The sequence below is a fragment of the Acomys russatus genome, chromosome 13 (genome assembly GCF_903995435.1).
Source record: "Acomys russatus chromosome 13, mAcoRus1.1, whole genome shotgun sequence".
Lineage (NCBI taxonomy): Eukaryota > Metazoa > Chordata > Mammalia > Rodentia > Muridae > Acomys > Acomys russatus.
This window is the reverse complement of record NC_067149.1, coordinates 34,588,901-34,602,468: the sequence shown is the minus strand read 5'-3', so window position 1 is coordinate 34,602,468 and position 13,568 is coordinate 34,588,901. Positions and strand designations below refer to the sequence as shown.

At 40.2% G+C, this 13,568-nt stretch overlaps 1 protein-coding gene across 3 annotated transcripts in view; it reads right to left on the bottom strand.

Annotated features, from left to right (window-relative positions):
* Nucleotides 1-9,320: 9,320 nt before the first annotated feature.
* The window catches only part of LOC127197235 (contactin-4), a 746,803-nt gene continuing 742,555 nt past the window's right edge, over nucleotides 9,321-13,568 (bottom strand). For 2 of the 3 annotated variants that reach the window (XM_051155008.1, XM_051155007.1), the window contains exon 23: nucleotides 9,322-11,994. In XM_051155008.1, the coding sequence (XP_051010965.1) occupies nucleotides 11,894-11,994 (101 nt within the window). In that variant the 3' untranslated portion in view covers nucleotides 9,322-11,893. Of the gene's footprint in view, nucleotides 11,995-13,568 lie in introns of all 3 variants that reach the window. The other variant, XM_051155009.1, reaches the window with a different exon arrangement.

Sequence of the window (13,568 nt, the reverse complement as noted above, 5' to 3'; positions counted from 1 at the left end):
AGGAGATGAAGGTACTCAAAATCCACACCGTGGCACACTTTTTCTATACACTTTATAGAACTGGTTTAGTCAGTTTTGATACTATGAGTGAGGTGCACAAGGAGGACCAAATATCCCTTATGTGGCTTTTCTGATTTAGCATGTAATCACCCACCATTCTGTGCTCAGAATGAAAGGTACAGCGGTGATGGAAAACTGCCAACACTGTATCTTCTCTGAAGGGTCAGAACCCTATGCCAGCTTCTCTGCACAGCCTCACTGGTCTTCACAAGTCTGTGGGGTGTCACAGTCATACACAGTACTGCCTCCCTGGAGATGAGAAAGGTCACTAGCCAGGAAAGGGTACAGCAATGAGCTAAATAGCAGACTCAGAGGACCTCAGTATCACAGAGGAGACTATCATGAAAAAGCTGAAGTTGGCTTTAGGGATCAGACCAGGAAGTTGAGGCCTATGGAAGTGCTACTCTAACAAGCAAAGGGTTGATTTGACCAGCTAACTGACCAAGAATCTGTGAAAATTGTACTTAATCTTTAACATGGACTGAGAAGGTCTGGGGTAGAGTTAAGAATCTGCGTGATCAACAATTCTCAGGTAAGGTTTATGCTGTGGGCTGGCATACCATACTTTGATAAGTGATAGATTTTGGGTAACATCACAATTTGGAAGCTGCCTGAGGAAAGAATAACAAATGGAGACAACCAAGTCCAAGAATTCTCCATCTCTTGCCATGCAAGCAAAGCATAGAAAGTCTGTACACCTGCCTCAAGCTAGGGAGCTGGACCAGAAGAAGGGCCCAGAAAGCTGCTCTCATACAAAGTTAGTAGTTCATCTTATATATGTGTCGTTCTCTCTTCAGAGATGCCTCCCTAGACCTCTGGGTTTTGCAGATCCCTAGGCTGGTGCTACCATCTAATCCTGGTGCATGTACAAAGTAATTCATGTGAGCATATCAGCATGCTATGGACTTATTCTTCCTGATTATTGGGTTGTGACAACCGTCTGACACCATCTCTTCTATAAATACTTCAAAGACAGTTGGTAGGTCATGCCTCTGGAGTCCCATCATGAGCCTTATATACCTGAAGAAGTACCCAACAGTTTTACTGCCTCTCTGTTTGATGATATGCCCCAGCAGCACTAACACTGTGCGTACGAGATGCATCTCTATTTTCAGGATTTTGACCTGTACCTAAACCTTAAGAATGACATATGGTTACAGGGCTGGAGAGATGGCCCAGAAGTTAAGATCACTGGTTGCTTTTTCAGAGTCGGATTTCCAGCACTCACATAGTGGCTCACAACCATCTATAATTCAAGTCTCCAGGGATCTGATGTCCTCTTCTGTCTTCTGTGAGCACTAGCATGCAAGCAGTACCCAGACGTACATTGCAAAACACTCATATACATAACATTTAAAAATAATATATGGTTTGTGAGCTACCAGGGTTGTCTTAGCCCTTGAGCAGCGCCTTTCATATATTTAAAATTCAAGGGTTTCAGCAGATATTATCAAGACCTACAGCGCCATAGAAAGAAAGGCAGGTGTCTAATGGAAATGTAATTGGAAGTAGCTGGGAGATACCTCATCATTGATGGAAGCTGGGGTCGCAGTACTGATTCCCACCAGCAAAGGACAGAGACCCACCATTCTCCTAGATCATTTCCCAGGCACAGCGTATGGACAAACAGTGGTTCTCCAAGATATCCTCTGCAATGAAGTTTATTCCAACGCCTCTCCTTAGTATCTAGAATTCACTGAAAGTGATAGAAGGGGTGTTTGAGTAGTCTCGGGGATGAAGCTTATGTCTGCAACAAACAGCCAAACCACCTGAGCCTCATTAAAAAGTCTCGGGCCTCGAGCTATCACGCTGGCTGGGGAGGTAGCCCCTTGGGCAAAGAACAGCCTGATTAAAAACCCAAATGTTTTTGAGGTGAGACTTGTATGTGTCAGGACCAGCTTTTGGTGAAATTCATAAGCTCTAAGTGCTAATTTGTTTAAGAAAAAGTAGATTTCTGGCAAGAATAGAGAACTATAAATAATCCTTGATGGCCCCAGGAAAAGGTGATGAGTCTGATTGGAACAGGACCTAGTGTCACCCTAAGGATCTTTGTGACAAAAGTAATGGAGCTGCTCCTGCTTTCAATACATGGAGTTCCAGGACACAAACTATTCAAAAGGCTTTCTTCAGAATATCGTATTGAGTTAAGTGGCAGTTTCTATTTTCTTCAGCATTGCTCTGTATTAAGGAGTAAATGTGAATGTAAATGTGGTTTAAGATAGGAATCTTTAGCGTAAAGGATTTATCTATGTCTACATAATCAAGAGAGGTATATTTCTGATTTCCCCGCTTAGACATTTCCCCTTCTCTGCTCCCATTACTGAGCATTTCTAGGACCCTCTGAACTGAATTTCTTTCTTTCTTTCTTTCTTTCTTTCTTTCTTTCTTTCTTTCTTTCTTTTTTGGTTTTTCAAGACAGAGTTTCTCTGTGTAGCCTTGGTGTCCTGGACTTGCTGTGTAGACCAGGCTGGCCTCAAACTCACATAGATCCACCTGCCTCTGCCTCCTGAGTGCTGGGATTACAGCTGTGTACCACCACGCCGGGCCTTGAACTGAATTTCTGACCTCCAGGATTTCCTCTTTCCTAAAAACCCTAAAAGAGCACTTCATTAAATCAAAGCTCATCATATCATGAAGTCCAATGCTATCTGGCTGCTCTGTAGCGGTCTAGCAAAACTGCACAAAATTTAACCTCTATTCTCCTTCCCCTCACGACTGCTTATGTTTTCTCCACTGAAAGCACCTTCTGATTCTTTTTTCCATTTTTTCAGCCCTGCATTTTAGAAGGTTGAGCTCTGTGCTCCTTCAATTTCCCATTTGGTAGACGTGCCTCTATATGTTTTCCAGACGCCTTTTGGGCAATTCTTACACCAACTAACCATTTGTTTTGTATTTATTATCTAAGCACCCTGAGATCAAGAAGGGTCCCTTGTTTGTATCACCTTTATTTACACAGGCCCTCAGTAGGAACTGAGTAGTTGCTGAGCTGAGCCAGACAAAAGAAACGGAAGCATCCAACAGATATTTAGAACTCTAATCCAGACTCCCACATTAAAGGCTGTGTGTAATTACCAGAAATGATGCAACCAGAAATTAGTGTAATAAGAACTCACAGTTGAGGGCTGGAGAGATGGCTCAGAGGTTAAGAGCACAGGCTGTTCTTCCAAAGGTCCTGAGTTCAATTCCCAGCAACCACATGGTGGCTCACAACCATCTATAATAAGATCTGGTGCTCTCTTCTGGCCTGCTGGCTCACATGCAGACAGAACACTGTGTACTTATAAATAAATAAATAAATAAGCAAAGCTTTAAAAAAAACTCACAGTTGACACCTCTCACTTGATCCTCAGACATGCAGTGTGCCAGCAGAGTAGCCAAGCTCCTACGCAGAGAAGGGCTTTCACCTGAGCACATCTCCCATCTTTGCTAAGCATTTGGTGATTAGCATATATATCATGAACACGAAGTAGCCCAGGTGTGTTAAGTTGAAATTCTAATAGGCTTTTATTTTTCAACTTGACAGTGTGTTATTAAGTTCATTTCTTTTATTCAGATTGAAAGCAAGGTTGGTCCCTACCAGGTGAAAAAAATGCAACAATACATAAACCTGGGAGGAGCATGTGTGTGTGTGTGTGTGTGTGTGTGTGTGTGTGTGTGTGTGTGTGTGTGTGTGTGTGTACGCGCGCATGTGCGTGTGTGTGTGTGTGTGTGTGTGTGTGTGCATAGAAAACAGTAAGTGAGTAGAACAATTTAAAGGTAGCTAGCTTGTAAACGTTCCTACTCTGAGGACTCTATGGTTGTTGCAGCTTCACTTCTCTGACCTAACACAAAGTGCACATGGGCATGGTCATGTCCTCATATTCACGTACAGGAAATGGACCAATGGGCTAGATTTCACAGGTGGCCCGATTTTTACTTGTACATAGCTCAATGAACCCCACATATGTTACTTCAAGGGTATTGTTCCTTTCCAGTTTCTTTGGAAAACAGTGAATTTGAGAAAATGTTTGATCCAATTAAAAAAAAAAAAAAGCATTTTTATTTTGAGTTCTGTTGGTGGAAAACATGGTGCTTCCCTGAACTTAAGCTTGCTCCTAATTGATTTTGCATGAAAACACAGGTGTAGTACTTTTGTTCCTGTTTTTATCTGTCCATATTTTAGTGCCATTTTTCAAATATAGGCATGCTTTGGTCTTTTCTAATAAACTATAAGAAGAGAAATCTCAGTTCTTTTATTTCCATTTCTTCAGCACAATACCCAGCTCTTACCTACTGACTATTCAATAATAAGATGCGACCAATTAAACTGATAGATATTTGCTGTCAGATAGTTTGTCTGAAAGACCGATAAATCCTTTTTTCTATGTAAGCTGTATGGCTTATATTCTTGGCAGGAAGAAGATCAGTAGTATAACTTTTAAAAAATCTTTCTGGATTTTTTTTCCCACTCACTTCTTACCTCCTTGCCATATAACTTTTGCTTTGCAAAGACCCTTTTGTCTTAGTATTCTTTTGGTGGTGACTATAAGAGGAACCTTACGTACCAGCCCTGGCTCTCAAGACGCAGGGCACTCACTCATGCTTGCATGCACCCACAGGCAAGCAACTCATGCACCGTCCACGAAAAGAGATTAGCCAATGAAAGAGTGTCCTAGTTAGCAAGCCTCATGCTTCCAGCTCAGGGCTGTCAATTTCAGACACCAGAAAGCCCCTGGAAATTTGAACTAAAAATTAAAGACTTCATTGCAGTTGCTGCATTTTTTCCCCTGAGAGATTTAGCACATACAGAGAAAGATCAATCAAATGTGTATTTCAAATCAATATTGCATGTAGCATACTTACGCTTAAAAAGAAGATACTCACTTGTTTTCTCTGAAACCCAAGGTTGACCAGGCTTCTCATGATTTACCTGATACATTGAACTTGCAGTACTGCTGTGGTAGCTGAAGAGTGAAGGGTTGCTGATACAAATGCAAGTAAAAAACACAGTTTGCAATAAAGAGAGGGAAGCAGTCCCATTAGGCCTCTTTGGAGTAAAGAAATCACTATATAAAATTCTGGGCTCTCTCTGCAGAAAATTGTATACTTGGGAGCTCACCCCATCCCTGGTCAATGTTTACAGTAATACACAACCTCTTAAAAGCTCACTATATACTATTTTGCCTCCATGGTGTTAATTAGACACTTATCTAACACTCATCTGTCTATCTATCTATCTATCTATCTATCTATCTATCTATCTATCATCTATCTAATCAATTTTTCATCTATTCACTACCTTCCCTTTTGGTTATTAGGACATCAAGCTTACATCTGTCTGTCTGTCTGCCAGCCTGCCTGCCTGTCGATCATCTGTTACCTGGCTATCTATTTATCTATCAGCAGTTTAATCTTTCTTCTATACAAGGGCATAATAATCTAGTGTTTGGAAAGGGCCCTAAACTATGCCAGGAACATCTTAATCCCTGGACTCAACTTAGCTGTGTGATCTGGATCATCTCTGAACTTCTCAGGCTCACTTCTCCATGTACACAAAAGGGATGATAAATATTAATTAAATCACCATGTTGATTTTCAGTGAGGCTATTGCATGCTATAAAGCATGGCTGGCTATTATTAGTACCACATACCTCCTGATTGTAACAACATACTGTTACAAGGTCCTTGGCTTTCCTACCCACATTCCTCCCATGCCTACATTATTGCATGGTGCACGGAGAGTAGTTAACAGTTCTTTGCTGAGTATAGCCTGGCCCACTTCATGGCCCTTATCCTCTCCTGCTTTTTTGAGGAACAGTGATTTGCACATGGCCTTGTTCAGAACTCCTCGCCCCAAATCCTTACTTCATATACCCTTTCCTCTTGACTCACTATCTTTGCTCTGCCCTCTATAGAGTTCTAGATTCTGGCTTTGTCTGTTTTCTCTCTTAGTAAGTTCCTATGTCTAGGTATATTATGTTAATACGAGCCATTCCCAGTGTGGCTCATGTGTTGAATGCTTGTCCTCTAACCGATGGCACTATTTTTGGAGGTGGTAAATTTGGGAGGTGTGGTGGTTTGAATATGTATGGCTCATGTATTTGAATGTTTGGCCCATAGAAAGTGGCACTATTAGAAGGTGCAACATTGTTGGAATAGGTGTAGCCTTGATGGAGGAGTGTGTCAGGCTTAGAGGTCATATATGCTTAAGCTATGCCCAGTGTGGCACACAGTCTTCTTCTGCTGCATTTGGATCAAGATGATCAGATTCTCCAGCATCATGCCTGTCTGCACCACTGCCATGCTTCTTGCCATGACCAGAATGGACTACACATCTGAAACTGTAAGCCAGCCCCAATTAAATGTGTTCCTTTATAAGAGTTGCCATGATCATGGTATCTCTTCACAGCAATGAAGCCCTAAGACAGGAGGTTAGGCCTAGCTAAAAGGAGTATGTCACTCAAGGCATGCCTTTAAAGACCCTACCTGGTAATCCATCTCTCCTTCTCTTTGTCCCTGTCCACCCTGAGGCAGGCAGTCTCTACCACATGTTTCTGCTTCCATGATGAACCAAAATAAATAGTTCTTCCCTTAAAATGTTTTTGCAGGTATTTTAGTCACAGCTACATAAAAAAGCTTAAACCTCTAAAAATTTAAATGTATTGAGTCAAGAATTCAGTTCTAACCTTGCCTTTCTAATGGTCTGTTCCATTTTGGGCTCCACATAGTCCTATTTGCACCCATTCCATTAGTTGAAATGGTAGAAACTTGTACCTCTTTCTTCTTTACATGAAGAATATTTTGAGAAACATAAAAATTAAGTATCAGCTTGGTGTGGTGGCACATGCTTTTAATCCCAGCACTGGGAGGCACAGGTAGGTGGTTATCTATGAGTTCAAGGTCAACGTGCCCTGCATACTGAATACCAGGACAGGCAGGGGTATGTAGAGAAACCCTGTCTCAAATGAACAACAAAAGATTAAATTCATAGTAATTTTTTTCACTAAAACCTTAAGGCATATTTATATTCACACACAATTTGTGTTATTCCTAATAAGTAGAAAGAATGTATAGAGAAAGCTGGGTTGACAGAGACTTGAGGGGAGGATTTCTCACATTTTTTTACATACATACTAAATACCTCAGCTTTATAGTTTCTAGACTTACAGATCTATCATGTGATTGACCTTTTTATTTATGGCTTTCATCTATGTGACCTGTATTACTATACCCCTGTTAATCTCTATCTGACCATAACCAAGAGGATAAAGAACAGAGGCCAATTTTGTTTGAACTGTGAACTCTGCTGAGTGTTGCACTTTTACACTTGAGTTGTGGAATTCAAGCATTAAATCTGCATGGGCCATTTAGCACAAGGTTCAAAGGCTCACACAGTGGGCAGCCTGCCTTGCACAGAGTGATCATCTTTTGGCAAAAGGCTTAGAAATCACATGAAATAGCAACAGATAATGTTCCTCCATTGACAAATGAAATGATTTACATACCAGCTACAAAGGAATGCCTGTCAGAACACGTACCTTGGAAGAAAAGGTACAGTTCAGTACAATGTGGGGAAACTGAAGGCAATTTTGTGGAAAACCAGGCATTTTAGTGAGGAACCTAATGCCTACCTTATTTTATATAAACATTAATATTAATATTTAGTGTTAGTTTATATTCTACTTATTATAGTAAGGTGATTGAATATTACAGTTTTTATTATGGCCCTGGACAAATACAATAGCCAATTTATAAAAATAATGACTAATGTTTAGATAGCTGTACATTTAGAATCTCCTATAGATCATCCTGAGCAAGGAGTGGCATTTGTCAGAATGTAGCCCAGATTGTTAGAATCTACATATCATTAGCCTTTGGCTTAGGCTGTCTTTGTGAGACCCTAGAGACTGTCATTTTGTCATGGAATGATATTTGTATGTCTACTATTTGACTAGAAATCTTTACTTTTACGAGTCTGTATTTCAAGTCACTGTAGTTGACCATATTTTCAGTGAGAACCCAGTTCCAATTTCAACAGCAGGAAAATACACTCAAACCTTGAAGGTTGATGCAAAAATGAAAGGGAGGAGGGGGTGACAATCTAGTATAAAAAAAATCACCTGTTAGTTGATATTACATAAATTCCATTACGTTTAGTAGTTAATTGTGGGCTGCTTGGCTAGGCAATGTTCCTTGAGCATATTGGTCGGTAGAGTATGGGAAAGGTTAACCAAGATTTTAATAGTCTACTAGTTGTAAAATAGCCATAATTATTCTGTTTCAAGATAAAGTCTCATGGCACTTCCCATGTTATTGGCTGGAAGACTTCAACTCTTACCTTAGAATCAAACTTTAGTGCCCACTCTCCCACGTGCATGAAAAGGTGCTGCTTCATGCAGAGGGCTTGTTAGCTCAGTCAAAGCTAGTTACCCTGATGGGATCCAATTACCTGTCAGAGTAGAACAACTCTTTGTATAGTGAAAATACAGATGGGTAAGACACGAAAGAACTCGAAAGGGTTAAAGAAAACACATTTTCTTAGTAGTCCTCCCTTAGGAAAAGCTGTCAAGGAGTGGCACACCCCACCTGGTTGTGGGTTGGGGCTTAGGGCTTGGGAAGTTCCTTTGGTTGGCTATACATAGAAAGTCTATTGCTTAGAGCCTTCTAACGCCTATTGTCTCAATTCTAGAAACATCATTCTGCTCTTGAATTAACACATTGTCCCTTTGAGTGAAGACTTGGTGTGAGCAGGATGATCAGCTTGTGTGATCCACAGATTGATCAGACACTTCCTGAAGAGGGTTTACATTGTGCAGGATGACATCAAACCCAGAAACACAATTTCTTTATCCTTCAAACCACACACCAAGGAGACTTTGAAAGGTTTCTGTACTCCTGAGAGTAGTGAGTTCTTATACTCATCAAGGCTTTTGTACCTTTGGAATTTCCTGGGCTCCTGTGATGATCCTGTGAGATGTTAATTAGTTCCTTTCTGCTTGGTCCAGTTAGGAGAGCTGTTTTTGTTGCTTTCAAACGGTGTTCCCTACCAACAAAACCCACCAAAGCCAACAAATCATACAAATGTTGGTGAAGGTGCCAATGTGGCACTTGCTAAACTCTTCAGTGAAGTTGGCCTCAGCTAGCTCAGGGCATCACTACCAGATGACAAGGTTGAGAGATGAAGAAAAGCTCACCAAAGCATAACACAGGAAGCCACTAGCAATTTCCAGAACATCACAGAAGAAATAGTGAGACAGTCCTCCCTGCTTGGTTGTCTATATATTACACAGGCGGGCAACTGATGCAAAATGCTACTTCAGAGACCCCTTCAAACAATTCATCAATGAGTATTTATTGCAAGGCACTGTGCTAGGCACTATGGAGAGTACATGGAAGAGAAGATCAATGTCCCTGCCCTCAAGGAGCTTACAATCTAGTTGGGAAGACAAGGCATACATACAAGGAAAAGTCAGTAACAATACAGGAGTTGGGCTCAAATGCAAGATAACAGTACAAGATAGTTCCAAAAGTAGTACCCTATGAAATAGTAAATGAAGGGTTGCAGCAAATTTAGAGGGAGAACATCACAAGGACAGGCATGTTGGAATACCTCACAGATGAGCTGAGGTGTTGGGGTGCCCTAGTACAGTTGTATCTGGGTGGGAGAGTGAGGGGCAGCATTTCAAGAAGGAACAGCCATGAGACCAAAAGGCACAGAGGTGAGACCCAAAGCAAGCAGTGTTCAGGGACCAAATAGGGCTCAGTGTGGCTGGATATAGTAGTAAGGGATTTTTAGATTAAGAAGGGACTGACATGCTTAAATTTATATATAGATTTTATGGTTTGGGCAATGGGTAAAGGGAAACACCAGATACACTTAGATCAAATATACAAAATTTTGGCTAGCCAAGAAAAAAATATATTCTAGTCTCAGTTTCAAGATATCGGTTGCTTGATTTTGATCCTCTCTGTTTCCAAAGAGGATGTAAAATGGTTGTCTTCAGGGCTGTCAATTCCAAAGTCACCTTTAGAATTGGGTCACCTAGTTTTGGAGCAGATCTAGAGACTTTTGAGTCACCCTATGATCCCAAGTTGTAACTAGCACAAGGGCAAGCTAACAAGTTCCCTGACAGGCAGGCAGGAATAATGCTCCCAGAAGGCAGATATCTTTACAAATGACAGAATATTTATTAACAATATCTTTAAAAAAGATTACATATGCTAGATCACTGGTAGATATCATTTACACTGGGGTTGGGAACTACCTGGGGTATCAGGTTTTTTCATTCATTTTATTATTTTGTTGATTTTTGTAGGTGATTTTAAATCATATTTTAACATAGAAGTAAGCCATATCAAACTAAAAAAGGAACACAGCCGAAATACTGACAATATTTTCCCTGTTACCATCCTAATTTTTACACAAATGGAATCCTGATGATGCCTTTTTTGGATGCATATAGTTAGCAGGTTGAAAAGCTATGTTATATGGAAGCAAAAATGACAAATTACAGGCAATTGTGAGCTCTCCAAGACAGAAGAAAAAGATATCTGTGTGTTTGCATGTGAAAAGCTTTATAGAAAATCTCATTGCCTTCTATAGTCTACCCTTGTCAGGTTACAAGAAGTCCCCCATATAACAAAGAGTTCTTTTCCATAAGAATAATGTTATGCTGATATTGCCATCTTTCATTGTATGACTTTAAGATTTAGAATGTAAAGCTTATAAAGCAATCAGACTAGCTACTGCAAAACAGGAGAGACATCAAGATACAATACATTTGTACTACTGATAGTTTATAGAATCATATGTAAAATTCTTTGCAGCAGCTATTTGCTGAAATAGGAAAAATTTTCAAATTACATATGTTATTGTCATTCAAAAGAAGGGCTCTATCATTACAGTTACACATGTTGTCTATAAGAAAAATTGAAATTATAAATTTCATTGACAGAATTATTTATTAAAAAACTTACATTCAAAACCAGATATGTCTAAAGAGTAAAATTACCTTTTATGTCATGAAAGACTCGTTTGACTATAGTAACTTTTTGTCTATGTTACTGCAGGATATGTAACTTCAAATTCAATGCCTAAGATAATGCTACTACAAAGACGATGCTCAAATAAAGTCTTACCCGACGATGCTAAGATCAGGGATGGGAGGATTGCACAAGGTGCCTCTTGGGCTGGGAAGTTCAGCTTTTGAGATTTGTAGTTCCTGAAATCATTTCAAGTTGTGTTGAACAACAAAACTCACAACAGGGCGGGAAACCATATCACATATGTGAAAGGGACTCGAATCAATGCATTAACTATTCAAGGGATAATTTATATACATCAGCCTTGAGATACAGACCCAGTTTCTAGCTGTTTTGCCACTAGATCCTTGTAAAACTGTACAAGTCATTTGCAATTCGTTTACTGAGATGAGTTTCAAACTCTGCCCTTAAAGGAAATTCTCTCAAATCATAATTGTGTGGTTGTGTTGCCCAGAGCATTTTACAGCAGAGGAAAAAAACCAATATCTACATTATATGTTAACTTTAAAAAATTCTATAAAACACTAAATATATAATAAAAAATATGCATATAAGGACATATGTAAACTGCTTTGGTAACATCATATTACAGATGTCTTCAGTGCATTGCAGAGTTTCCAAAGAAACTTCAGACAAAGCTAGATTTGCTTTGAGGAAGTACTGTGTAATGCCATTCCTAACGAAGCAAAAACATTTTTTTCCAGTAATAAGATGTACTTGAACAACAATATTACTTAGTACTGGGTGTCTTCAAAACAACTAGCTAAATGTTGCTTAGATTATAAATAGCAAGTCCTTTAGATAACTTTTGTCATAAACTAGACCTGGCTGTGAGAGATATCATTATGGTGCTGATGGCTGACAGTGTGCACGCATTGGAGGTGGAAGCCCCAGATCCTCTTGCATAGGAATCTGAAAAGAGAGAACAAATTCATTAGTAAGGATCTCATCCTGTATGCAAAGAAAAGTGGTGCTGCAGGGCTTTCCAAAACATTATGGCTGACTGGCTCCTACAAAAAACCATCCTGTCTGTTTGTTCATCATCTGGCTATTCTATTTTTTTAAATTTTTTATTATTAATTTATTCTTGTTACATCTCAATGGTTATCCCATCCCTTGTGTCCTCCCATTCTTCCCTCCATTCCCTTTTCCCTTATTCCCCTTCCCTGTGACTGTGACTGAGGGGGATTACCTCCCCCTGTATATGCTCATAGGGTATCAAGTCTCTTCTCAGTAACCTGCTGTCCTTCCTCTGAGTGCCACCAGGTCTCCTCCTCCAGGGGACATGGTCAAATGTGAGGCACCAGAGTACGTGAGAAAGTCATATCCCACTCTCTACTCAACTGTGGAGACTGTTCTGACCATTGGCTAGATCTGGGTAGGGGTTTAAAGTTTATTACCTGTATTGTCCTTGGCTGGTGCCTTAGTTTGAGCAGGACCCCTGGGCCCAAATCAGCCTATCATAATGTTCTACTTGTAGGTTTCTAGGACCCTCTGGATCCTTCTACTTTGCCATTCTCCCATGCTTCTCTCATCTAGAGTCCCAATAGGATGTCCTCCTCTCTGTCCCAGTTTCCTGGTAAGTGAAGGCTTTGGTGGAACATGCCCCTTGGGCTAGTATGCAGATATAAGTGAGTATATACCATTTAAGTCTTTCTGCTTCTGGGTTAACTCATTTATTATGATAATTTCTAGGTCAATCCATTTATCCACAAATTTCGGGCTATTCTATTTTTATTATGTGAGTATATATGTCCAGAAACTCTTATGTGCTCAGGTATGTGTGCACACACATAGGCATGCACGTGGAGGTGAGGGGAGACTATCAGCTCCTTAAATGTGTGCCTTCCACCTTGCTTTTTCAGACCATGTCTCTTACTAGCCAGAACTCACCCGGGGATCTTCAGTGTTAGGATTACAAGGGTGTATGGCTATATCTAGAGTGCTTTTTAAACATGGGCTGGAGGTCATATTCAAGTTCTCCAGAATTTTGCTGACTGAGCTCTCTTCCCAGCCCTACCTACATGATTCTTCCTCACTGATTCACCAACTTCAGTTCCGTGATGACCCAACTGTGGGCTGGATCATCCTGCAGGCTCTTTTTAGATTGTTATAAACTGACGGTGTTCATATTCAGTGTGACAAATGCTTCAAGATCATTAGCAATGTGCCTGATAGAGGGTGCTACGTCCATGATGTAACAGTATGAAGACTGATTCTCCCTTTCCATTCCACTTCTGTGCTGCACAATGTCACACTCAGCTCTTACAGCCCCCTCTATGGACCAGATAGTGTCATTGTTTTGTTCATCAGATGAGGAGACTGGGCTCGCAAGAGATGAGGTAACTTTACTTGTTTAATATTGCCTAGCTAAGTTAATGTCTGGATGGGAATCAAAGCCATCTCTGTCTAAATATATCTCTTTTGCTCAGACAAAATGATCACCTTTTAAACAAACTTCTTCATATGGGTAATGCATTTTTTAA